The 27,500-nt window shown below is 38.9% G+C and overlaps 3 protein-coding genes across 3 annotated transcripts in view; 2 read left to right on the top strand and 1 right to left on the bottom strand.

The window, feature by feature from the left end:
• The first annotated feature begins 3,631 nt into the window (after positions 1-3,631).
• Positions 3,632-10,313, top strand: LOC111346308 (COUP transcription factor 1). Its single transcript, XM_022953600.2, has 3 exons — positions 3,632-4,007; positions 4,622-5,203; positions 9,547-10,313. The coding sequence occupies exons 1-3, from the start codon at positions 3,791-3,793 to the stop codon at positions 9,819-9,821; spliced, it is 1,074 nt and encodes a 357-aa protein (XP_022809335.1). The 5' UTR covers positions 3,632-3,790; the 3' UTR covers positions 9,822-10,313.
• Positions 10,314-10,848: 535 nt separating this feature from the next.
• The window catches only part of LOC111346306 (glutathione hydrolase 1 proenzyme-like), a 16,929-nt gene continuing 277 nt past the window's right edge, over positions 10,849-27,500 (bottom strand). The window contains exons 2-8 of the mRNA XM_088743784.1: positions 19,550-19,953; positions 18,676-18,877; positions 16,635-16,936; positions 13,912-14,048; positions 13,125-13,315; positions 11,978-12,218; positions 10,849-11,570 (exon numbers count right to left, since the gene is read on the bottom strand). Of these exons, the coding sequence (XP_088599910.1) occupies positions 11,295-11,570; positions 11,978-12,218; positions 13,125-13,315; positions 13,912-14,048; positions 16,635-16,936; positions 18,676-18,877; positions 19,550-19,953 (1,753 nt within the window). The 3' untranslated portion in view covers positions 10,849-11,294. The remainder of the gene's footprint in view (positions 11,571-11,977; positions 12,219-13,124; positions 13,316-13,911; positions 14,049-16,634; positions 16,937-18,675; positions 18,878-19,549; positions 19,954-27,500) is intronic.
• Positions 15,198-16,584, top strand: LOC148717508 (uncharacterized). The gene is given in 1 exon segment (XM_088743790.1): positions 15,198-16,584. A coding segment is annotated over 1 exon segment (1,236 nt). The 5' UTR covers positions 15,198-15,276; the 3' UTR covers positions 16,513-16,584.

Here is a 27,500-nt window from a genome sequence, read left to right as displayed (position 1 = left end):
TTCTTGGGATAGTTGCTACGTTTAAATTCAAGTTAGAGTTTCGCTGACACTGTACAGTTACAACTATTCAAATTATTGAAAATAACAGCTGCATGACTCTTATTTCAAGGGAAAGGCTAGGGTTTGTTATCAACGCATTTTGAAACATGTTACTAGCCATGCATTACTTTCTTCTTCCCATGAACCCTTTCGATGCTCTATATCCTATACCATATCCTTACCCAGGGTGTTACGGTATTCTGGCGGAAGGTAACATCGAGGTAAATTTATCCCGAATACGGTAAAATGGAAGAACCAAGATTACAAATAAATTTTTAATTCGGGTTCATGTCATTCTCCTGATAAAATTATGGATTTAGTAACCTCAGTCGGTCCCGTCAATCTCATTGGATATAATTTTTTTATTGTAGCAAGGCTAGTTTAGAGAAGCCCGCATCATGCAACAAGCTGTTTTGATAGTTTTCAAATTTGTACATTGTTTTATCATCTTATGCCTCACTCATCGCGCTAAGAATAATTTCGAGTTTCGATCCACTTGTTAATGAGTGACGTAACACATCCATATTGTGCGTGAAATATCGTCTTTCAGATGTATCACTGATAGAATTTATACAACTCATTTATGCTGGCTTTAATTGAAAGCCTTTTGTTCCACAATGTTTAAATAAAAAATTAATTTTGAGAAGGGAAGTCAGGTTTGGAGGGCTTCTTCACTACGTTATCGCAATTTTACGTTACTCTTCTTTAGAACCTCAAATCCAAAACTACCTTTACTATTGTACCTGGAAATATCCTAAGAGGAAACCCATCGAGTAACTTTTTTGTTCTGTTTTGTTTTGTTTTTGTATTTTTCAAATAAACAAAAACTTCTCAAAGAAAACAGCTTTCAGCTTGAGGGCTGATTTTTTTCTGCTCTTTCCATTATTTTTGGGATACTACGGATATTAAACTGGGTCTTTATTCTATTTAACTTATAAATGATTTTTTTCCACTAGTACTCTGTTCGAAGAAATGGCAAGAATACGCGCACAAGTTTCGAAACTCCTGCTGCAAATAGATCTTATTCGTAAAACCTTCCCAACAAAACTAACACTTCTTATCAGTTAGTTGTTTCAATGAAGATGAGATAATTCGTTCTCTACAAATGAATTGGATGTCAAGTTCTACTTGCGCGGAACTAAAATCAACGGCTTTCCTCAAAAAGCTCGATTCAGTGCTTGGATAATATAATGTGCTTGTGTCAAACCGCACCGGCGACGGCAGTATGAAATAATTATAAACAGAGAGACCTTTTATGAACTGGCGTTCGAAGTGTAGTTTATTTAAAGTCTGTTTGATTCGTTTGACAACTTAGTTTATTAAGAAGCCGCACTGTTCAAGCTGAGTCTGGCTGTGAGCCACAACGCTGAGTCACAAATCTTCCTGTTCCGTTGTTAGTGCTGTTCTAATTTACATTGTCTTTATTTCGCGTCCAATCAAACTTCCCAGCAGGTCAAGAAATTAAATTAACAAGAAAAACGTTCAAGTAAATTGAAAATTGATGACAGGTCTAAGACTGAGACAAAAGCTTCATGGTAACTCGTTCCCTTTCCTGGGGCAAAGAACTCAAAAAAGAAAAGAATGAACATAAACATAGCTCAGTTTATAATTTTTTTTGGGAACATCTTGTTCCAGCTGGTTGCATTTTCCACCAATGCTTTGGCGTGAAAGAAGACATGCAGTGTACATGAACTTTAGAACTAACAAATGAAAGAAACTACTGGGGTCTGATGGTCAGAACCACTTTTAACTGTGCCTCAGAGTTTTTTTTTTTCCTTTGCAAAACTAACATCAGGCTTGGGAAGTAATTCAGTGTAACCAACCATATCTCTAACTTAGATAGAATTCAGGCACATTTGCTAAACAGTTGAATGAAAATTAATGCAAAGAATATTGAATCAACTTTTGGGTAAATATATAGTCGCTTCGCTAAATACATCAAAAGGAACGAAATTAAACAGAGTTTACATTTGTTTTAAACTATTTTTTTCTGCGGCTGAATGATATATCTATTCGAAAGTCTCTGGAAAAGGACTTTTTAATAGAGGAAGAATATCGTAAACGGTCACATCTGGTAAATGGCGCAGATTTTCCCGCGAATGCTGAAGAACTAAAGCAAAACACCCTCTGGCGACGTTTTAATTTAAAATTTACGTTTACACGCCGTTTGAATCCAATTCATCTCGCAAGTACTGGCAAAGAACAACCCAAATGGCTTTTATTTGTCTGATTAACTTTCCTGTTCTGGTTGGAATCCAGTCGTCACTTTCTACGAGAGATTCGAAATCGATTATCGACTCGTTATTTCTTTAAAAAGTTGTTATTTGTTCTCGTTATATGTTTCTTTGAAGAGTGAGTGTCTCTTTAAGGCGAATTAGAAATGTCGTGATGTGAAAATTGCTCGGTGGTTAATTAAGCACGCGCTATTTGACCCTAACTGATATATTTGCAAGCAGCTCTCAAGCATTTGCAGATTTTAAGATTGGCATGGAAATTGGACTGTGGATACTAATAGTTCAAGATGGCCGCTTCCTCTTGACTAAAAGGAAGGCCTTTGTTATCAAGTGACATACACCTTGATCGTGACTTTCCCTTGACTGCCTTTAGACCGCCTACGACTTTATTTATTTCATTTTTATATCCGGAATAACAAGTATATTTTCTGAAATAAACGCGTGTGAAACTGCAAATCGTAATTTTAATATATTTTCTTTTCTTCCGAGCGCGAAAAACATCATCTTTAAATTCACACAGTTTATTCTATTGGGTCGTGCGGTTTTCAAATGATTACTGTATATCAGAATTCTCATTTACTTGGCAAACACCTATAGTAATGTTAATAAGCCCTTTTTTCTCGGCCTCTTTTAATCGACTGGTCTTGAACAACTCTCGATTCTTTCAACGTTTACTGAAAACACTCCTTATATTTCACCCGACCGATCGGTTTTTTTCTAACTGCGCTTAATATCGAGTGTGTATCTTATCTCGAAAAGGACCAATTTAAATATTCTGTTGAGTGAATAGTGAATCCACTTGGTTAAACGGAAGGCTGTGTCTTATCGAAACATTTTGTTTTAAAGAGCGTGCGAAAGCCACATCTGTCAATATTGTTTCACAGCGAAGTTCTCACAAAGTGGTAATCCTTCGCTCGCAGCGTGTACAGAAGTAGATGTTTCATCAAAAACCAAAATAAACAAGCCCTGCATAACTTCTTAGATGGAGGCAGGATAAGTTAAAGCCCCCTTGATGGCACGAGTCATGAATTAAGAAAACCGAGAGAAAAACGAGTCGCGATGATATGCTTATTGTTTAGGTGCGCCTGAAAAGTCATAAATTCGGCGCATTAGAACGTGATTCGAGTCGCATTATATTAAAAAGCTGTTTCCATATGTGTCAAAACAGTCTTTGTTTTGAAAGTTAGAAGGTATAAATATTCAACAGATGATATGAAAAGAAAACAGAGCTGAGGAAAAAAATATAATAAAACGAGCGCAACTCACGTTTCAATGTTAATTATTCGCCCTACTAATCAATCATTCATAACCGTTTGTAATTCTGACATGTGCAATGGTTTTACCGGCGACAGCAGCACATAACACCATATATATATATATATATATGTAGATATAAATTTTAAGGGGGCTTAATAAAGTCTCTAGGTCATTGCTTAAGATTGCTCACTCGGGCGTGGAAAAAACCAACATAGCAACAACAATAAGCCGTGACAGCGAACGAACTGAGCCGATCACGGATGGAAATCTGTTCAGTTTGCGGAGACCATTCCACCGGGCGGCACTATGGAGCCAATACCTGTGAAGGATGCAAGTTGTTTTTTAAGCGAAGTATCAAGAAACGGCTCTACTACACTTGTAGAGTGGCTGGGTGCTGTCCAGTGAACAAGCGCTTTCGGAATAGCTGCCAGTACTGCAGGATGAAAAAGTGCCTTACGGTAGGAATGAAAAGGGAAGGTGAGCAACTAACAGACATTTATTTTTCTTTTCTTAAATCATTGCATTGTCTTGTAGGAATTGCTCTCAGTTGGATGATAGATTACCAGTTTAACCTCTGAAATATTTTGGGTAAAATGTCTCCCAGACAGTCGTAAAGTAACTTAATATGAGATTCACATAATTTGAATGAATTGGGCTGACAAGACTTAGAAAAGTCAATGATTATGAAAGAAGCAGAAAAGCTTTATTTTCCTCTTGATAAATTTACAGAAACTTTACTGCAAAATTCAACCGAGAAAAAGATCTGCTTCTCGACACTAAAGGAGGAAGCAAAGTTTCTCAAACATTTTTCAAAACAGATCTTTTGTAAAAGGGTTGTCAAATTTGTCCGCAGTTAACAACATTTTCTCTCACTGATGAAATAATAGATACAATTTCTAAGTAAAATATTTGACCAAGATATAATTAAGGCGTTGTTGTGATGAATTTTCGGTTTTTCAGTTACGCAAATATTGTTTTTAATATCATACGTGTTTGATTGAGTGCAGATTTTTTAACATTATAAGTAGTATGCTTGGCCTCTTGTTTTGCTTCTTTTAAAACGGAGAATCGTTTTCATTTGTTTTCATCAGCTGTGCAACAAACCAGAGCGAATGAGTTTGAAAAGGGAAGAAAAAGACACCGTAGCCGGCAGCCGTTGAAGGGGGATATCCGAAGAGAGGCAGATTTTGTGTCACTGTCGGACTTTGTTTACCATTTGCAGGCAGTTGAGCCTTATCAAAGGCCGCCGGAGACTGAAAGTGATACAAGATCAGTTGCAGAAGACAACACGGTAGCTAGAGGCGAAAGTGGCAGCGCAGTTGCAACGAAATTACCAGCAGAAAGCACCACAGAAATCGCAGCCCGGCTGCTGTTCATGTCGATACACTGGGCGAAGAACGTTCGCCACTTCGCTGAACTGTCTCATATCGACCAAGTGAGCCTCTTGCAGGAAAACTGGTGTAAAATATTCGTCATAAACCTGGTTCAATGGGCGATGCCTTTCGAATTAGCGCCGCTGGTTGCTGATGTGATGGAAAAAACAGCGAGCGAACATCTGGATAGAGTTCTTCACAACATAGGAAAGTTGAATGAGGTTGTTTTCAAGCTTGTACAGCTGGGTTTGAACAGAACCGAGTTCACCCTTTTAAAGGCACTGGTACTTTTTAACCCAGGTAAGAAAAACTATATCAATTTTTTTGTCCACTTTATTCGATTGGCATCAAACACGAAAAGTTGTATTGGGTGGAGATCGCAATAAGTTTCGCTTTTACTTAAAGAGCTTCGAGCAACATGCAGTTGAACTTTTTACCACTCTCTTATTTCTAGCAATTTAAAATTGGCTGCAGAGTTTTTGCCGAATTTTTGAAAAAAAAGCCCCGCGAAGGTGCTCTGAAAATAAGTTAAATCCAAGATGAATCCATGGTCGATCTATCGATTGAGAATAAGGGACTTCGCTATTGATAATGACATTATATGTGGGATTCCTTCTCGGGGTGCAAAAGTGTTAATGTCTTGTTCATAACCTCCTTCCGTTTCTATTGCCCATGACCCTGCTATTGCGCAGTCCATATTTTAACCCATGATAGCTGGCACAGTGTAAACAGCGGATTCAAAAACACGATATCGGCTACAGATACTTAATGTTAACAGTTTTCGTTGGGGAGTTTCGTTTTCACGTAATACAGACTTTATTGTTTGGTTGTACGCGACAAATTATCGACTGAAGTGCGCCTTTTTCATGATTTCGCAACATTACGTTTATGAAGTGGCAGGAATTAATTCTTGAGAAATTGTTAATCTCTTTGGCGCTTATTCAAGGCCATCGCCATGAATTTACAAATTAGCATGCGTTTGACACTTTGATACGGAAGAACGGAAAAAAAGATCGCACCAGCTAACCAAAATGTATTTAAATTATCGCGAAGATCTTTCACCGGAAGTCTGTTGCGATTTTCTGACAATCGAATCGACTTTTTCATTTTAAATTGCGTGATTTTCCTTCACATTTTATTTCGACCGTAGCCTGTTTTCGGCTCCGTAGAGAAATGTTCTTAACATGCGGATTAGCAAAGCCTTTAGGGGAATGATTTGCTTGCGAATTTATTAAGTGCTAGGGTTCATGTTCTATACATTAATATTTCTAGCAGACTGTAGCCGTAATCGGGGGGTTATTCAAAACTGTTTGACTTTGCCGCAAAAGACCCTTCCGGCTGATGAGTTAAAAATGATGAGCTAATCGATTTTTGACGGAAATGACAACGACAATGAGTGTTTTTCCCAAACGAGCAAAATGAGTATTAGGAGGAATTGTGAACTCGGGTTCAGCCCAAGGGTAAGTTCTTGCGTGTTTCAATTTAAGTATTACTCGCAGTTTTTTTTTCTTTTTTTGACTTTTAATGAAAATCAACAATAGCTTATGCGTCACACCTGTAAAACGTAATGGCTAATCAAATTGTTTTTATATGAATTTTAACGTGTCTTTAAATAGAATTTTCCAATTTTCTTGTGTGTGTTTTACATACAAATCAGCGTTCTGGATTATTTCTCAAAGCAGTCCTAAATAAATTATTAGTTTTCGATTTCAGTAGTTTTTGTCGACGAATTTCAGTGTGTTGAAATCTAAACGTTTTCGATAAGAAAGATGTTGAAATCATGATAAAAATACTAGTGCATGTAGATCCAGTGCTCGCTGCGTATGTGTGTGTTTTTGATTCTTTATTTCGTTGTGTAGTAATTGTCTGAAAAATATATTGAGGCTACAAAGATCGATTTTCATAGCTATGAGTCACCGAACTGTGCTACATGAAATATTGGAAGAGGAAGCAGTCGATTTTGCGAACTAAAATGCAAAACAGGGGAAACTTTTACGATGAAATTTCTCACTTTTTACCGCTGTGTTGCGTTCATCTTTTGTTTGTCATGTAGCACGTTTTCGTTTGTTCAGAAACAACAATAACAAGTGAAATAGTGAGTTTTATTGAATTCGTTGCAAGCACCTTTTTTTGTATGACTGGGTTTTGCTCAGAACCTTTTATTAACATGATTTGAATCAGAGATATATTTCTTTCCTTGATGTTGTTCATTTTCTTATTACTGAAGATTCAGTCTGCCATTTTTCTTGTCATAGTTACACTCTCCTTGTTGTTGTGGAAACCTTGTAATGCGGAAGTAGCTGTGTATTCCCTGAACTCGGCAAAATCTTCTTAGTTGAAGGAAAAGAGCAAAATTTAAGGAATGAAAACAAAAAAGTTCAACAATTTTTCGTTTTCTAAAGCAAAAATTATTTTCAAAACTGCGATACAAGAGATTATGATTCTATCAAAATTGGAGTGAAATGTTGGTTTACACTTTCTCGGGACATGATTGGCAGGTCATTGCTTGACGCCTTCTGCACAAACGGAAATAAAAATGATCACATTACTTCGTTCCTTTCATTCTGTACCGCCTGGAAGATACGGATCCTGCCTTGTGTCTGATAAAAGGATTGGATTTAGCCATAAATAAATCGCACTAACCACATACGGGCGGGCGGACCATGTAGTTTGTCAAATCGCACAAACTCGACGAAAAGGAGGTACTGAAAATTATCAGAATCTTCCTGTTTTTCTATTTTAGGAAAAAAGTGTCACATCACTTCTAAATTATTCTATAGTCTAGGGGGTTTTGACTTCAGTAATTACTCACAATAGTTCTTCAGATAAAAATTTGTTTTATATTACTTTTCTTTTTGAAAGACAGCTTCACCAAATTTTTTCAACACAAAAATAACTATTTACTTTGCGTGGGATTCACACATTTAAAGGGTTTTTTCCTTCCCCTTTATTTTTTTTTCCGAAATTTGTATTGCTTTATTGTATGCTCCCCTTGCAGTAAGAAAACGTTTTCTAGTCGATCTTTTTTCGACAAAATGTAATATTTCGTGTGTTTATCACTTGTTTAGAAGTCAACAGTAGCTTCACTTTTAGTTGTTTTCTCTTCTTTCTCCAAAATTGCGAATTTCTAACTGTATGATAAGCCATGTACTTAATGATAAATACTACGACACAATTGTCCTCTACTTCGTCCTTTTGTCCCTTCCCCGATGGACTTCAAGCTGTTGGGATTTAAAATTGCCTCCGAGAATTGATATTTGCGATGATGTTAATTTAATGACTTCTGTTGTTATTATTGAATTTCCCAACAAATAATTACATATATATAATGTGACTCTCTTTCACTGGCTCTTCATTTGTGGCACATTTATTTGAAAAGCTTGCAGCCATTTCCAAGCTCACAGTCCTTTTGTTCTTTTTTGAAAAACGTTTTTATTAAAGCTTTTTGTTATCAACTTTGCCTTGTATTTTCTGCTATTTTTATGTTGTGGAAAGGTAAAAAAATTTGTTTGAACCGTTTCTGTGGTTAGATTTCGATTCACGTCTTCCATAAAAATCTTAAAGTCTCATAGGAAGAACAATTTCAACTTTGAAGGAGAAGGTATACGGCAAGAAAGCGTTGAAAACGTAACCAGCTGGTTACATATGGAAGGCCAAACCGCGCGTATCAAGTTTTTGTTGCGTGCATCGAACTTACCATTTTCTTCAACTTCAGCAAATGGAGAGCACCTTTGCATATTGAACTCTATATCTAACTATTAATTGTTCTGGGATCAAAAAGAAAGATCCCATTCTTGAGTAAAATTTGCAAAGCTTTGTATTTTGTTGCGAAAAAGAGACCAATATATTGATCATTCTCTCGAAAGAGGGATGGAAATGCAAAAGAAAAAAAAAAAACTGCCTACCGCTAACTGACATGGCGTCAAGTATCTAGTAAGTATTTCTTAAGTCTGTTATTATGAATAATGTTTCTTCTCGATTCTCTGATGATGTAGTTTTTGTAGTTAACTTAGCATCAAAGAAGGTCATCCTTGTTTCAACAAACGTGCTTATTCTGATAAAATTGTGATTTCGTTTCTGTGTAAGGAAGTATTTTCGTGTCACCAACTGAAACTTTGTTTCTTTTTTTTTTTGACTTCATACTACATTGTTTTAACTTTTCATTTCCATACTTATGATAAAGTTCTCACACGTACCTGCCTTCATTTAGGGACAGATAAATCTGTTACTTTTTAAGGTGAAAGGAAATTAAGAAATTTATTTTCAGTTCTCCGAATTAAAAAGCTAGTATTACCGGTGCGGTTCTTAATTTGAATTTCATCCGCCTTTTTTTGCATAATGAACGGAATCTAGCATTTCTCTCTCATAACTTACGGCGAGATTCAGTCGAAAATCACAATTTAAATATTTCGTGTAGTCGGGAACGTTCTGTACATTAATTTCTCCCTTAGGCCGGTTAGCCAGTTTATTTTTTGATCTTTGTGTAAAATGTCAAACATCTTTATAAATGACGAGGGTTTATTATCATCGATGGTCAGAACAGACTTAAAAGTGAATGGATGGCGCCTGTAGCGATCATGTTTGACATGGTCAAGCACCATTTCGACCTTTAACCAACGTTTCTCCAATTAATGTGTCAACAGATAACGACCAACTCTCCGACTTGGTTCAGATCCAAGCAATTCAAAACAAGACAAGAAATGCTCTAGAAGAGTACATACGCTTGAACCACCCAGAGTCGTCTAGTCGCTTTGGTCAGCTACTCATCAAACTTACATCTTTAGGAGCTGTGGAGCCACATATCATTGAGCATGTGTTCTTCAATAAACTTATTGGTGGAGCGTCCATTAACAACTTGGTGGACGACATTTTAAGGGCTAACACTCTTATGTCGCACGCAAAAAGCTCGGCCGTGTGAACAGGCAGAGGATGTTGCATTAGCTATTTTTGCTATAGCTGAAGCCAATTTAACAATGCTTTAAAACATCTGTTGCGAATTGACACGAACTACAAACGGCCAAATCTAAACTATACACAAACCACGAGGATACTACTCTACTCCAGATAGTCTTTTGGCGAAAAAATGTTACGAGAAAACTGTAATTTTTCCCACTTCCAGATTTCGCCTCATCAACTTCTTGCGCACTTTTTCTTCTTCAGCGTTTGCGCGCGAGGTAAAGCAAAGGAGAAGCAACCAAGTCCCGTAGATGACAGATTTTAACTGACAATTTCAAAGTGAATTATTAAGCATGCCACTGTTTGATGGTTAAACTTCATAGTACAAAAAGCACATCGCAAGGTTATAATATAGAATGTAACTCAAGAAACCATGACATGCCAAACCCACCAATAATCACCTTTTGTATAAATTTGTAGATAGATGTTTAGATATTCTAGTGCTTTGGAATAATGATTCTTCAGTTTACTGTGGGAGCATCGCTGTTGAGGGGTAAAATACAGAGATTAGCTAAAAAATTTTTTATGTCTTTCCTGTTTGTTTCTCTGTAGTAGGTTTGGACAAACCATAGTTTGAACGGTTGGAAAAGCATGGGTAGTAGTCGTCGTTTCCGTTGTAGGCTTCTTGAGGTCGCGCGCGTGCTTCAATTGCTGGCCGAGACGCCCGCTGTTAACAAAAACAAAATGATGATTCACTCGCTCTCCTTCGAAAAGCTGGCTATGGAAGAAGTAGAAGAATTTCGAAAAGTGCAAATCAACAAAAAAGCAGTAGGAATTTCGCTACAAGACAGAAATTGGCCACCACAATATCTTCCCTTGACTTGTGATCTTGGTTTCTGTGGCATTTTCAATTGAATATCATTCGCCTGCTCTGCGTCTGATTTCTCAAAAGAGGGTCTGGGCAGGATCAACCGCTAGTAAAATGGCCAAAAATTTAGTCGTTAGGTGTTTCACACCAATGAGACCATAAAATGATTACACTAAAAGCGTGCTGCCAAAAGTTCTGTTTATTAAATCTATGGCACGTATTTTGTACCTAAGCAAAGCAAATTCTGCGCGTCCGTGACTAGCTGAGTCGAACGTAACGAAAAGAAATTCTAAGAAAATTGAATCAATAGAAAGAGACGAGTGAATTCAACGCTTCTGTTCGTTTCATTTAACATGATTCAAAACGGAAAACGATGTTCAAGGACCATATCAACAAGAATCATAAGCTAAAATCGTTTTTAAATCCTAACTAAAAACGTCAATTCTGGCAAAAGATGCCCGATATCTGCTATAAAAATGAAAAAGAAAATGCATTTTCTACCCTTTGTCTCTGGCTCTCAGCCTCAAAGCATCTTTTTTGCCCATTTTATAGAATATATGGTTTCTACTACTCTAGATAGCTTTTCAAAGCAAGGTAAAGTTAGGCGAGTGCCTCGGGACCAAACATTTATTGACCCGCGGGCGCACCATGCTTTCTAGGGTCAGACTTGGCGTATATTTCTCCTCCAGGTTCCCTAGAAATCGCCTGCACCGCAGCAAACAAATCACTGCCGTCGACTTGGTGACCTCGTTCTTTCAAGCCTTCTATCACGTACTTGTCAATGCGATAGGCCTTATTGTTTTCATAAAATACTTCTTGATCAGGCACCAGTTGTGAATGCAATCGAGGTTTATTTACCGCCTTAGACAAGTCATAATCGAACCAGAGTTTGTTCATCAAGACCTGCAGGTGCAAAAATAACTGTAAGCTTCATTTGTATCAATATGTGCCATAAGTTAATCCACCTTGGAGAAGGAGGAAGGAGTCAATAGGCTTCGACCCATTAAAAAATTATATCTGTTTTTCTGAACTTTTTTACGGCTCTCGAAGCAGATTTGAACAAGAGGCAAAGGCGTAGCACGGGGGAGGGGGGGGGGTTTCCTGGGGTGCCTGTGGCCCCCTTTGTAAGCATTTTTTTAAGCAAACAACCTACAATATTCAGGTGGCGAAAACTGGTGATGCCCCTCCCCTTTGAAAAATCCTGGCTACGCCCCTGATGGAGTTCAATACAGAGCCCCCAGAATCATGCTTATTAGCTTGGCAACAAATCGTAAGAGCTAAGGAGCGTAAAATGAAACGACTGGACGTACCAGTGACACAGCTGTGGTTATCCTTTTCCCGCCAGAAGCACCGATTACAAGGCGCACAATTCCACTGTTATCAGTTAAAATGGTGGGACACATGGAGGAGAAAGGTCGCAATCGAGACCCAGGAAGATTGAATTCGGAGGGGGAAATATCATCTACTATGTCGTGACCACGAATATCAAAATCTGCCATCTCATTATTGTAGATGATGCCTGTGGTGGTGGATCGATATTTAGCACCAAACCTATTAAGAACAAACAATTCACGATAATTGGACAGACTAGAATGCAATGCAACTATAATTGTGTTTTGTCAGGTCGCCCGCTTTTTCCCTACGCGTCCCGTGTTTCCCATGCCCATACTTCACGAAAAGTTACGAGCTGCCTCAATACGGGATAAAACGATGGAGATTATTTCTTGTATAAAACTATCAGTTATTGCCATAACTTTACACAACTATTTCATTGCGTGAGGCTTGATTTTGAAAAGAAAATTGAGCTTTTAGCCGAAAAGAAAGCTAGGAATCCTCAAAAGACAAGCTGCTGAACGCGCACTCTTAAGAAAACAGTAAGCAACCATTTTCGGAGTTCACGGACAACGAATATGGCGAAATACCAAAACCAAAATCTTGAAAACTATTTCTCCTCAAGGAATGAGAACGTGTTCGTTCCAGGTCATCGAGAGTGTTAACACCGTTCACTTAACTGCCTTACCACAGTGCCCAGTGCGGCTACCCAGTCTGAAAGAAGCCCGATTGAAACGACAAGGCTATAATAGGTGAGAAATGATAGTCATATTTTAAACTCTCTTCTAGCTTTAAAATATGGCTACCTATCATTGCTCCCGACGAGAGTGGTTCAAGAAGTAGATGCCATTCCCCTTTTTTAGTACCAACGATGGTATCGAATTCAACAAGTTCAGCGGCCGTTCGCAGCTGTCTTTTTGCTGGGGACTTTATAAAAATAAGTGCGACAAACGAGCAGTGGAATTTCGAGTAGTTCTTTCGTTATTTCGTCCCAAGCCTTTCGTGGCTTCTCTGCTCCTTTCTGTGGCTCCTCCTCCCAAAACTCGTAAAAGTGCACGCAAAACCGCTAGCTAAGCAGGCTCTGGTTTAAGCCCGTCGTCCAAAATTGACTAGTGCTAAACTCACCTCATGTTGATGGTGGATGTCACGGAAACCGCGTCTCCATCCGGGGCCAGAACAGATACGTGTGTCGTACCGTAATCAGCGTTCGAAAAGAAATCCGCGTAGTACCTTACATCTTTATGGGTCTTGGCATCCCATATTTTCTCACGGATACGATTGCCTGTTTTTGGATCCAACATCTGTAAGGCTCTTTCCTGAGATAGCAGCAAATGAGAAAAATATTCAGCTAATGTTTGGTTCACTTTGAGTGTCCGAACACGCAACTCCCGGTTAGCTCAATGGATAGAGCGCTGGACTGTTGTGCGGGAGGTCGAGGGTTCGAGCTCCGGCCGGACCAACACTCAAGGTCTTAAAAATAATTGAGAAGAATATGCTACCTATCTATAACTGCAGGAAATGGTTAGATATTCTAGTCTTCTCGGATAGGAACGAATTAATGGAGGTCCCGTCTCCTGCAGGGTTAGGGAAGGAGACGTTAATTTCCCACGCACGAGATTACTGTGTGATGGGTGTCCGCCCCTGGGGGTGAAATGGGTGGGTTTGCAGAGCCCCATTTAAACTAGCATTTGCTGAACTGGACATCTGCTAAAATATGGTTGATAAATAAATAAGTAAATAAATAAATATATAAACTTGGACTCCTGTAAATATGCATCTATCCTGTGTGATCGCTAATAGCAAAACTTTAACTTTGATTTGACAAAAAATCAACCGGCGACTTAGAAGAACTCTCTGATATTATCCTTTTAGAAAACGTTGGCATTTGTGTCACTGAATCATTTCAACCTACCGTGATTCGCTTATCGAAAAGTGGATCTCCAAGCAGACTGCGCCAAGCATAACTGAACTTGAAGGATTCAATAATTCGGTGGTAGGCAAGCACAGAGGACTTCTTGTCTTGAAAGGCTGACGAGGTCATATTATACCCTACATTGAAAAAAAAACAAACCTTTTTAATACAGGGCTTGGTTTGCAGTATGCAGCAAACGATGTTTCTGACTTGTTTCTTTTCGTAAAATCCGCATTCGCTGGCTCTCGTTAAAAAAAAAAAATCGTCCACATTCGAAAGCTAATGGTATAAAATTGTTCAGCACTTCTTAGTTCGGTGAAGTTGGAATGTGCTTGTCTACACTCTGAGCCGGTATAGATAAGGTCATGCAGCTCAGTTCTGGAAGAGACGGTTTAATTGGCTAAAATTATTTATATTGGGACCGTCACTAATCTTCGCCTAGGGGAGGGAGGGTGAAGGATTTTGGGATAACACATAGTTTTCAGGGGGAACGGAAGGGAATCTGTCGTCTTCAACAACGTATAAAGGGGCAGAGTCTAGAGAATCCACTGCCAATTTACCGCCCATGAGGGGGAGAGATGGGTCATAAGAATATTACCGGGGGATCAGCTAAATTTTATCATGACACAATTAAAATCATCTAGCCCTCCCGCCGACCCCCCCCCCCCCCACCCCCTCTGTCCCTTTCTTTTTAATGAACACGAAGAAGAACGTGCACAGTAACTTTGATTAATGGCACAAGTAAGGGGTGCTACATGTGCTAGCGATCAAAGTATTTTTGAGACGACGGAAAAATAAAATAATAATAATAATAATAACAATAATACGTATGATGCACGACTTCATATATTCATATATAACTTCATATATTCATTGTAATAAAAATAATACTGATAATAATAATAACTCCAATCAAACAACAATTTCTGTGAGAAAAAATGATAATCACAATAATCATAACTAGTAATCTAACCTTTATTCACTACAATCACTAAAAAGTGTTACAAAAATTGAAAATCGAAAAATGCATTAAAATGTCTTATAAAAATCTAAGAAAAACAAACCGATACATGCTTCGTTTACGTTTAGGCGGCAGAAGTCGATGAATGATAAAATTTTTGAAATATTAATGATAATGATAATAATAATAATAATAATAATAATAATAAGAAGAAGAAGAAGAAGAAGAAGAAGAAGAAGAAAGTGAGATACTCAGAGAGTGTTAGGCAGAAGGATAATTTGGTCCTGGGGTGTGCAGCAAGAGAGTATGTCAGACGATTGTCAGTTATTTGGACAAGTCCCTTGTCCGATTATAATCGGGTGGTAGCGTCAAATCAGTTTGCATTGCCTGTTCTTGGATATCTTATGTGGACACAACAGTGGCCGGTGGTGGAACTTAAGCAGATCGATAGGGAAGCGCGCAGGATTGTTGTCCAGAGTGGGGGTAGACACCCATGTAGTTCGAATGCATTGTTGTATATGCCAAGAAGTAAAGGAGGGCGGGGATTGCGCTCTGTTGAAATGGAGTACAAAGCCACAAAAATCAAGGGTGCAGTCAGACTCCATGGTAATGAAGATCGTGCACTGGGAATGATACGGGAGTTTGAAGAGCAAGCGGCAAGGATGGGGCGTAGGTCCATTTTTAAAGAAGCGGCTAAGTGCGCGGAGGAGTTGGGGCTGGAGTTGGATTTGGAACACGCGCAAGAGATCAAGAAAGAGGTGCGGAGGTGCCAAATTGAGAAGTTAAAGGATGAGATCAGAAACCAACAATGGCAAGGGCGTCTAGTGACAACCAGGCTGGAGGATGAGAGTTTGAGTACCGCTGGGTGTTTCTAGTGGCTCACAGAGTGGAAGAACTAACCATCACACACAATTGCTGGACTCGTCGAGCTATACGAGCAGCTCTTGCCAACGCGAGTATACACGAGTCAGAAGACCCACACAAGCGGGGAAGGCGAAGTGAGGTGCAGATTATGCGGCAAGGCTCCAGAGAGCGTGGCTCATATCTTGTCAGGATGCAGTGCGCTGGCCCAGAGCAAGTACCTCTCTAGACACGACGCAGCACTGAAGGTACTGTTTTACGAACTGTTGTATGACGAGGGAGTTATAGACGAGATACCACCCTGGTACTCACCCGACAAGCCCAAGCCCGTGTATGAGTCAGAGAATGTTAAAGCTTATTGGGATGTCCCTATATATGCTGATCAACAAGAGGTCAGATGCAATAGGGTGGATGCACGCATTGTAAATCATATGTGCAAGAGAGTTGTGACGCTGGAAATGAGCTGCCCGTTGGTTAACAATCGGACAAGAAGGACACTGAAGTACGGACCCCTCCGCTGGGAACTAAGGCAGCAGTTCCCAGGCTACGAGGTGAAGCAGTATAACATCATAATGGATGCCCTCGGGGGGTGGTCACGGGAGCTGGATGTCATGATGCGCGAGCTGGTGGGAGGCAGAAGCACAGACGTACTGCGAAAGATGAAGAGGGCAGTGCTCTCGGATACGCTGAATATTGCCCGGACTTTCAAGGTGGCAGTTTGGGTTCCTGTTAGAAGGAGGACTGTATACACAACGGAAAAGCTTTGTAGGATTAGTTAATGTACATTTATTTTTTACTCCATGGCTCACAGGTTACGGTTTTCGCCCTGTGCTGCTTGATTAGAATGTATTATTCAGTTGATTTCTCTACGATATAATAAAATTTTGAGAAGAACTCCTACCTCGCAAAATATTCAAGATAAGCCCAAGCACGGCACCACTTGTCGGGGGTGGGGTCAGGTACATTTTCATGTCCAAGATTTTTCCCTGGTATGGGTCTCTCAGGACCGGATCGTAATCTTTTAAATCTGTGTCAGTCACCTCTCCACGGACTCTTGCAATATCAGAAACTATCTCTTTGGCGAGAGCTCCGATATAAAAAGAGTGTGGATCGTCCCGCACTTTTTCAAGGGTCGTTGCGTACTTTTCATTCTTTATTTCGTCTCCTTCTTCAACGAGCGTTCCATCAACCAGGAGCAATTCACTAAAAAATAAAAAAAATTAAATGAAACAAATCATCACATTATCCAGCTGCACGTGAACAAAGATCTGTAAGCATTGAGAATGATCTTCCTATAATAGATTTCTGTGATATCTAACAACTGTTTACCGAAGAGGAGGTGGCTAGTTGTGGTAAATACTCGCCGCTACCACCACCACTGAGGTAAGTAGTTGTTTCAATATATATTGAAATAGTGAGATAATACAACTGAAAAAGATTATCTTGACTTATTTATTTCTGCAACGATTACAATATATTCGGGGAATTTACTTGGAGGTGAATAGCAAAGAATATTCGGAGTTTGAGTAGCCAATCAGACCGCAACTCAACGCTATCCACTTTCTAACAAATGGTAAACACCATAAACACCACAGCGTACACTACACTCGAGTAGCTAGAGTCGGCTATTGCCTCGCGCGACTCTTACGCTTCTTTCGTGCTTAGCAACCTCCCGCGTGCATCCATAACTCAATAGTGTACGCTGTGGTGTTTACTATTTGTTAAACATCGTAGCAAAATAATTTTCTTTTATTTAACAAATCTTACGTGACCAATAAAACAAGCGCGCGCGGAAAACTAGTCTTTGCATTTGCTCACGTCAGCAGCATACACCCATGGGCAATGATGGACACTGAATTGACCAATCAGAAAGCGCGCTTTACTTTGGTTATGTTATAATTAACAATTATTCCACGAGCGCACGTGGAATAATTGAATAATTCCGTTTATTAAAACCTGGATCATTGGATAATGCATTCAAGACTTTTTATTGGGCTCAGCCATTATGGTATATCAGCCAATATACCATAATCTAATTTCTGTACATTGTTAAATCCGGTTTCTTCTCACAAAATAAAGTCGAGAAGATTTGTCTAATATCTTGGGGGCGTTTTTTTAATAAAACAATTATTCCACTCTCGCTTGTTGGATATGAGATGATTATAGCCAACTCGGCGCTACGCGCCTCGTTAGCTATCTATCATCTCATATCCAACGCGCGTTCGTGGAATAAATATATCTTATTAGACGTTTTGTTGTGTAGTATCGCTGAGTATTTTTACGAGTTGTGCCGTATTTTGAAGAGTCCGTAGGGCGAGTCAAAATACAAATAACGAGTAAAAATACTCAGCGATACCACACAACAAAACGTCTAATAAGTTATTTATTATCCAACACACCAAACTGTTATTTCAGTGCGAGCGAATTTCGCGAAAGTTCATTTACGGGGAGTGCGTGACAGAAGCATGCGAAGCGGAACGGAATTGGCGCGTTGTTGCGCTGCTGTTTCTATTTTCTTCATTAAATGAAGAGATTTTCTGGTCGTCAAGCTGTTTTTCTTCGTGTCGATTCATCTAATGAATTTGGATCTAAATTTGCCAGCCATTTTGATTCTTCGTCGTCGGAAATATGATTCAAATTGTCCGCCATTTTTTTTTCGTAACTACAATCCAATTCTTCGCTTGCGTGATGCGAGAAAACCTGTTTAACCGGTACTACAATAGACGAGTACAAATACCGCGTGATATTTGTACTCGTCTATGGCGTTATTTGTACTCGTCTAGGTGTAGTTGGATAATAATTGTTAAATATACTAATTGCTTTGTTACATAACACTGTGATTCTATCTGTCGTGAATGTCACATTACGCAAACTGGCTTCGCATTAATATATTAAAACGCCGGGTCATTGGGACTACCCTGTACTTTATAAATATTTCTGACCTTAAACCTGGGTCGTTTCTTACATCCTTCTTGATATCTTTTGTCGTTTTTAGTGCATCATCCAGTGCTTTGGATACTTTAAACCCATTTTTGGCCAAATCGATGGCAGGTTGAACGAGACGTTTCCAAGGTAGCCGACCATGTCGTTTCCAAGCGTTGAACTGACCGCGCACCTCACCGGGAACAGCGATGGACCGACCTCCTAAAGTCAGAGCCTATTAGGTTGGCGTTTTTGTCTGATTTTTAGCTCGTTAATTCGTTGGTACTCTCTGCTTAGATAAGGTGTTCCCCCAGGCAGACATTACTACTCATAACAGACGAGGTATTTAAAAACCTAGGTATTTTAACGCGCCTATTTTCTTGCAATAGATTTAAGGTACAGTAATGAGGTTCAAAGCTTTGAAGTAGAGAAGGAAAGTCCGTTTGCATTGATTGATTAGCACCATTGAGATACACTGAATTGGGGAAAGTGTCAATTAATCTATAGAGCGGAATTACCGCTTATAATTAACAATTAGTCACCAAAGTGGAGGTAAATATTCACCAGCACTGAGGTAAATGATTGTCTTAATATATGCCACACAGAAACCAAAAAATTAATTCATGCTGTCAGTATACCAAAAATTGTCCAAAATAAACTCTTGAGACGCGGATATGTCTCATCGGCTGCTCGGAGGTTAATAGTACTTGCTAATCACTTCCGTACTAGCCAATCAACGCGAACAAAAACTACGATTCACCCATGTGGTATATATCAATCACCAGAGAGACCAATCAGCCCGCGTGAAATGTACCATACCATACATCTGTATGGTATATTCTGCCACTTTTGTGGCTTCCCAAAAAAACAATGCAGAAAGAAAAAAGTGCAGACCTTTCTTGGCACTCTCTACGTCCGCCTTGAACATGTCCGGATGCGCTGTGGCTGGGGCAGTTTCTCTGAAGTCGATGACTGTTGCTTTCTTTAATGTTTGATTGTACACCAACATCACTCCCCCACCCCCTATCCCTGATGAGTGCATGCTGACCACACCCAAACAGAACATGGCGGCGATGGCAGCATCCACTGCGGAACCGTTAACTTTGAGGATGTCTTCTCCGATTTCTGAACACTCTTGTGTATCTGTGGCAACGGTTTCTCTTTTGTAGGGTCCGCCAAATGATTTATCGGTTTGCTTGAACACCAAAAAGTAGAGGGACAGGCCAATGGCTAATGCGCGAAGTATGTTAATAATAATAATAAATGTTGCAATACCACACGGGGTTTTAAACCAATCCCTGAAAAAGAAAAAGCTATCATTAATTTATTCGATCTGTTTTGAATCGTTCGGGATCTTTTACTTTAGTAGAGTGAAAATAAAAAGAAAAAAAACACAAAGCATTACGTGTGCGACTAAAAATGATCATGAATGCATATAATTATTAATATATTAAACTTCTCTTTGCAACTAAAAACTATATATATATATATATGTAAATACCTGAAAAGGCTGATTGAAATGACGGAAAGGCTTATCAACAGAATGCGCTGGCGCGCCTACCACTTCCTTAATACATCATCAGTGTCCGACCACCGCGAAACCTACGGCTTTAACTCAAAGAAAACACCACTGCAAGTGCCTGAGCTTAATGAATTTGAAGATAAGATGACTAACCTGATCCGAAACATCGAATTCAAAGCCCCCCGCCCTTCCGAATTCCAGAAAAATTATCACAGCACGTCGATTCCATCAACAAGGACAGCAACCTGTATGTATCAGCAGATAAAATCGCGAATTTCTATAAGATGAATGCTAATGACTATAAGTCACTGCTGAACAAAGACATAGAGAAGGAGTACAAGAGAGCCCCCGCTAACGCCGAAACGCATATTAACACCGAAGCGAAAGACCTCGCCCAAACCCTAAAGATAGACGATAGAGTTGAAATGTTGGCACCTAAAGAATCATTCATCACTTTGAAAGACCACAAGAACAACTTTCAGAACAACCCTACACGCCGCCTGATTAATCCAACTAAATCAGAGTTGGGCAAAGTAAGCAAGCAAATCCTTAATAAGATAAACAAAGCCGTCACCGATAAGACCAACGTTCATCAATGGAAAAACGCAAGAGCGACCCTCGACTGGTTCATCAATATCCCTAACAAAGACCAACACTCGTTCATTGCCTTCGATATTGTAAACTTCTACCCGTCCATTTCACACAAGCTTCTAAGCGACGCCCTATCTTTCGCGGCTTCCTATACCGACATTTCCGCGGAAGATAGAAGAATTATTTTCCACACCAAGCAATCCCTTCTATTCAACGACAACACCCCATGGAACAAAAAGCATTCAACAACTTCATTTGATGTTACAATGGGCTCGTATGACGGTGCGGAAACCTGTGAACTAGTGGGATCGTACTTACTAAACCAACTTCCAGAAGACATCAGAAAACAAATAGGCTTATACCGGGATGACGGCCTGGGCGCATTCCAGCAAACACCGAGAAGGATCGAAAAAATTAAAAAAAGATATTTGCAAAGTGTTCAGCACCAACGGCTTGAAAATAACCATCGAAGCAAACAAAAAAGTGGTCAACTTTCTCGATGTCACTTTGAACCTAAACAAAGGATCTTGTGAGCCATATTCAAAGCCTAACAACACACCTCTGTATGTGCACCGTGATAGTAATCACCCACCTTCCATCCTAAAGAACATTCCCCTGGCGATCAATAAAAGGCTTGGCGAAATTTCATCGGAAAGAGTATCCTTCGACAAAGCAGCACCCATGTATCAGCAAGCGTTAGAAGCAAGTGGCTATAATCATCAATTAAAATTTGACATAACAACTAAAGATCAGAGGAGTACAGAAGGGAGAGGAAGACACCGAAATATAACTTGGTATAACCCACCTTTTAGTAAGAACGTTGCCACTAACGTGGGAAAAAAATTTTTAGGCCAGGGCACTCGCTAAGAAAAATTTTTAATAGGAACACTTTGAAAGTAAGCTATTCGTGCATGCCAAATTTAGAAAGAAAAATCGACGCCCACAACAAGTCCTCCCTCGCAAATAATTCTCAATCGCAAGAAAAATCATGCAATTGTAGAGACAAACACTCTTGCCCGTTACGTGGTAATTGCCTATTTCAAAATGTGGTCTTCCAGGCCACAGTTGAAAGTCCCTTGGGAACCCAAACGTACGTCGGCCTTACTGCGAACCAATTTAAAACAAGATTTAGAAATAATACAGCTTCATTTAGACATGAGAACAAAAGGAACGCAATAGAGTTGAGCAAATATATCTGGTCCCTAAAGGATGCTGAAACGGAGTTTTCCGTGACCTGGAAAATAATAGCTCGCGCGAGGCTGTACTCAAATACCACAAAGAGAGGCAATCTTTGCATAGCTGAAAAATTCTTTATCATATGCAGAACAGAGGCGGGCACCCTAAACAAAAGGAAAGAACTGGCGAGTGCGTGCCGGCACTCAACTAAATATTTGGTAAGGCTGCTCAAACCACCTACTTAAAAAGGATTGTTAGTCAACCTGTGTCGTATCCACCTGACGAGAGAGGACTTCTAACCCTTTCGAAACAGATCTGTAGTACCAAGTTTTAATTTTTATTTTCCTAAATAATTGTTTATATATATATATATATATATATATATATATATGTATGTATATATATATATACAACTGCAGACAGTACTGTTTCGGCCTTCTGGGCCTCATCATATGTATATATACATATATATATAGGAAGTCTGTGTTTCAATTTTTCCGTATAACAGTGATCGACACATAAAAGTAGAGTGCAATATATGTTGAGTAAAAAATACGACGACTAGTACGCTTTTATCCCTACAAGCCTCTTTCGTGGTATAAAATTAAATAAAAATAAAATCCCCTGATGAGTGAGCAATCACGAAACACGCTTGTATGGATAAAAACGTAGTCGTCGTATTTTTCTAATCAACATATCTATCTATCTATCTATCTATCTATCTATCTATCTATCCATCCATCTATCTATCTATCTATCTATATAAATATATTTCGTATAGGTTGCAATCTCAACTCTTGAAATGTTTTAATGATTTTAGTCGCGGCTGGTCACTAAGCCCATCTTTGAATTCCTCTCTTTCTTGAACCTTTTCCATCTCCAAGAGAGAGAAAATTCTACATTTTCATCACAACTGTAACACACTGACTGGTAGAGAACCACCGGGTACAAAAAATCCTCCATATTGGTATATTGTCTTTACACCACTTCTAATTCTCACAAACAGTCAACAAGGAAATTCGTAGTCTCAAGTTTGGAGAGGGTCTCACTGAGATGGTGGCTTTTACAAATAACGGTTCAGAGTTTGGCTACTTTAACGACTGACAGTTAATTTCTTTCCATTGTTATTAAAAGAGTAATTTTTGCAATAAACATTTTTTACAACTAACGGTTTAAGTTCGTCAATTTTACGCTAACGACTAAATTTTTTTTGCCGCTTACGGTTAACGGTTTATCCCATTAAGACCCTCTTGGGAGATTTAGAATTGATATCCCAGGAGAGGGGCGGTCACCCAGCTGAGGTATAAGGAGAAACGTAAAATGATCTGACGTGAAATGGAAGCGAGTTCCACATGTCCACAATACGGTTTAAAAAACTAAATTTAAACGCGTTTGTTCGAGCGTAGTTCTTCTTTAAAGTAAGGCTGTCTTTACCTCTTAGGGGGTACCTATCAGTATCAGAATAGAATTGGACGCTTAAACGTATGATTTAGACTTGTTTCGTGTTTCTTTTTGAAAAACATATGTAAATAAAATGTCTGAAGGTAGCATAATTTTCAAGACGAGCATAATTTTGAGCATGATCTAGAAAAAATTTTAGCACAATCTACAAGGATCTTTGGGCGACCCCCCAGATTACGAGTAGTCCCTCCGTCACGCGAGCTAAGTTTTCTACAATGATCGCAACATCCACACGTTAGACCGTTTGAAATCATAGTTGATATCAGCAGCTACAATTTAGAATTCACCTCTTGAAAAAGAAGGCGCTAGATGATCAACCTAAACCAGATGAGTCATCGATATGTCAGCGGCGTCTTACAAAATGAACCCTCGACTTCCGCTCATTTTCGATCGCTGCGAGAATGTTGATTTGAGTTTAAACAAGACGATCCAAGATCGCAAGTCGGGCTACAGGTAGACGAGCTGTTATGAGTATTGACCATTCGTGGTGCGCAGAGGTTCTAAAAGAAATACTAAGAGGTACCAAGGTCCTGGTTTGTGGGCGTAGGATAAATGTTTTTTTCATCCCTGAAAGACACCAATTCTACAACAACGCACTGTCACATATTTCTGGTGCAATACCCTAAAAGGTATCACAGGAGCTGCTGCTGTGGACCTTTTGAGGCTAAACAGCCTAAGGGGTACCAAGGCCACCTTTTTTTAGCTAAAAGGTACAACGAGCACCCAAGTCCTTTTTATTTAAGGAGTCCCCCTTCCCAAGGGTGATAAGTACATGCCAACTGATGCGTGTGTTAAAAAAGATATATTATGAAATTGTAATCGTAATGGTCTGAAAGCAAGGAAGTATATTTCATTGTGAAAACATTGTATACACAGCATACCAGTGAGGACCTTCCCTGATTTTCTTTTTGAAGTAATTAATGCAGATAGCAATAATTGGGATTGTCTCACTCTTGTGCTGTTGTCTAACTTTAAATTTGATTTTGTTTCTAAAATATGTCTGTTGCAGTCTTTTCATTTTTGGAGTGGGTTCCAAATGATCATAACTATATTTTCGTCTGTGCTTTTGCATGTGTCTGATTTGATGAAGGTCCATGTTAGATGTACAAGACAAAAATTGCATTTCGTTGTGAATAATACCTGTTTTAAGTTTCTTTGTAACAATGTTAGAAATAGCTTGTACTAATGATGGTATACCACTTATTTTTACTTGTAGTATTGCAGGTTCACAAGTATCTTCATAGGTCAAGGAGAACATGTACTTTTCTCTGACTGTTTGTTGAAAAATACAAGTAATACCTAACAGTAACTTGCAAGCCACAATAAAAACCCTGTATTTCCCCTGTAGTTGTTGAAAATCAAGTTTTCCAACTTTCTTTTTTAGTATTGTTTAAACCACTGGACAACATCCCATAGCTAGGTGCTTTAATTTGGACTGATATCTCAGCTCCACAAATATTAAGACTTGTGTATAAATCTGCCCTTTTTAGATGCCTGTTGATGCCCATGTTACAATATAATCTATTTCCTCAGTCAGCTATGCAACATAGGGTTATGGAATTCTAATAACTACAACACTTTGCTACTGAGTAACACATTGTATAAAGCCCTACAGCAGAGCATTGTTTACAAGAGCAGTTGTGTTCTTCTCTCAAACGGTTCACTGCAGTTATTTCATATGTACTTATCTGCACTCCTCTGAGTTCATAATTGTCATTGAGGGAGTCTATAGTCTGGAAATACTGTACTAAGCCCTGAATAGATGGTACTTCTAATAGTACACACGTACCCGAGGGATGGCTTCTACCATATTCGTCTCTTGTATGAGAATCAAAGATCTTATAACTCCCATTATCAGTACAATAGATACTGACACTGTTTACATTCTATTGTCAGAATAAATGAAGAGTAATTTTGTGACATGAGTGATCCAAAAGCCCTTTCTGTAGACATACTGTACCGATATTCCTCAATTATTGAATCACAATAATGTAGATTACCAGTGTAGCTTTCACTTTACTGAAGCTGGTAATTTTTCTCAGACAAAGCAATCATTGACAGTAATTCTGTTTGCATTAAATACAACTGCCCTGTACATTGTGACAGTGTTGAATACAATTGATTACCCATCTCCAAAATTTGTACCAGGTATGTACTCCTTTTATCTTATTATACATCAGAGTAATCAAACTCATAGCAACACATTGTTTTCCAGCATTTTCATCAAAGTACATAATATCACCTTGACTATATGGTGCCTTGATTGTTAGAATAGGATCAATACCATGTATAGGAGACCCACAATTTGTTTCAATGTCATTGCACACATTCAGTGTAGCACAATGACATGTGTGGCTTGCAGTCTTGTACACACTTGTTAATGTATTACAGCTATACAAAGATAGATATTTGCTCAGTCTCTCTACAACTCAACAATTTTCGATTCAGTGTCGACTGTTTAGAAAGCCATTTCTTTCTCATCTTTTATACAAACTTAATACTGTCATTACTGCTCCTTTTTCTAACTCTGCATTTGATGTAGCAATACATTTTTGATGAGATAGGAATGTTTTTAAGAATTTCCCCGCACATCAGTTTCTTTATTTATTTGTTTTTACGTGAAAGCTTTTCTAGTTTTTTTAATGGCATTCTGCTATGCTCACGATCGAATCGTCTTCGCACATGGTATTCACCACTGTTAATATCACAACGATTAACAAACACCGCATGATGAGATCTGAATTCTTTTGCATATTTTATTTCTTTTGCAACATCATTTTGTTGTGCACACAACGCTGATTCGTCACTTTTGTTCTACGCATGGCGCTACTTTGTCCAAATTATACATCAGCACATTCATTTGACACCGCGATATTTCGTACCAAACAAACATTCCTGTATAACAAAAACGTGATAATATTCGCACAAAAGCGACATAACTAATGGAACGAACAGAAAAATAACAGCGGATAATAAACTCTGTTTGAGCAAAAGCATAACAAATGTAAGCTTAATGATCACGATAAGAGGACACATAAATTTAACTGTTATGATATGTAACACCTTCCGGAATTCAACATTTGCTATCCTTCGACAAGACCGTTCTTGAATGTCGATTAGCTGATCTTTCTCATGTAGCTCTTAAAGGTTATGTAACCCTCGAATGTTATGTAACTTTCTGGACTGGTTATGTAATCCCTTCGTACATTCCAATCTAGTTCTCGAGTTACACGAGTGAGCATTGAGATAAGTTAGTCGTCATGTTGTTGTTATATCGTACGGTGGCTTCAAAGTACGGTGGCTTCAAAGGGACATACACTTTCCTCTCTCTTTTTTTTCACTTGCGACTTAGCTGCTACTTTCTTGCGACTTAGCTGCGACTTTCTTGCTACTTTCTTGCGACTTAGCTGCGACTTTCTTGCTACTTTCTTGCGACTTATCTGCGACTTGCTACTTTCTCAACATTCTCGCAGCGATCGATCAAATGAGCGGAAGTCGAGGGTTCATTTTGTAAGACGCCGCTGACATATCGATGACTCATCTGGTTTAGGTCGATATTATCTAGTGCCTTCCTCTTGAAAATCGCGTCTTTTAAACTCAACGTGAAATCATTCCAATCCATGCTCGTTCAGCGAAGGACGATGATTCCTTGCTTAAGCATCGTATTATTAGTTATCTCCTGCATTTACGTCATCACATCACAGCGACATCACTTTCATACGTTCGACTCCATTTGTAACGGTGAAGATCTTGCCACACTAAACTGTTTTCTTGCAGTACCTCGTACCATAACTTCACAAGGTTACCGTTTTTGTAGGAGCCATTTAGCATGTTTTGTGACCTCTCTTTTTGTCTCATTTACTCAAATGTTGTTTGTTTATCGATAGATATTTAGAGAAGCGTAATATAACCGTCTGCACTTAAATTTCCGGGAAATAATTGATTATATCTCTACCACGAGTCACCGCGCGATATTCTGTCACGGAAGATCAGTCGAACCGGAATTCGGATGCGAACATCTCGGTGTTGCTCTTTTGATGCATATGACATATATAGTTATGATAATAATTGTGCAGAGTGGAAAACCAGCTCTTA

Source organism: Stylophora pistillata, chromosome 13 (assembly GCF_964205215.1).
Source record: "Stylophora pistillata chromosome 13, jaStyPist1.2, whole genome shotgun sequence".
NCBI classification, from domain to species: domain Eukaryota; kingdom Metazoa; phylum Cnidaria; class Anthozoa; order Scleractinia; family Pocilloporidae; genus Stylophora; species Stylophora pistillata.
The sequence above is the reverse complement of the archived record's forward strand: the minus strand, read 5'-3'. Positions and strand labels throughout refer to the sequence as shown.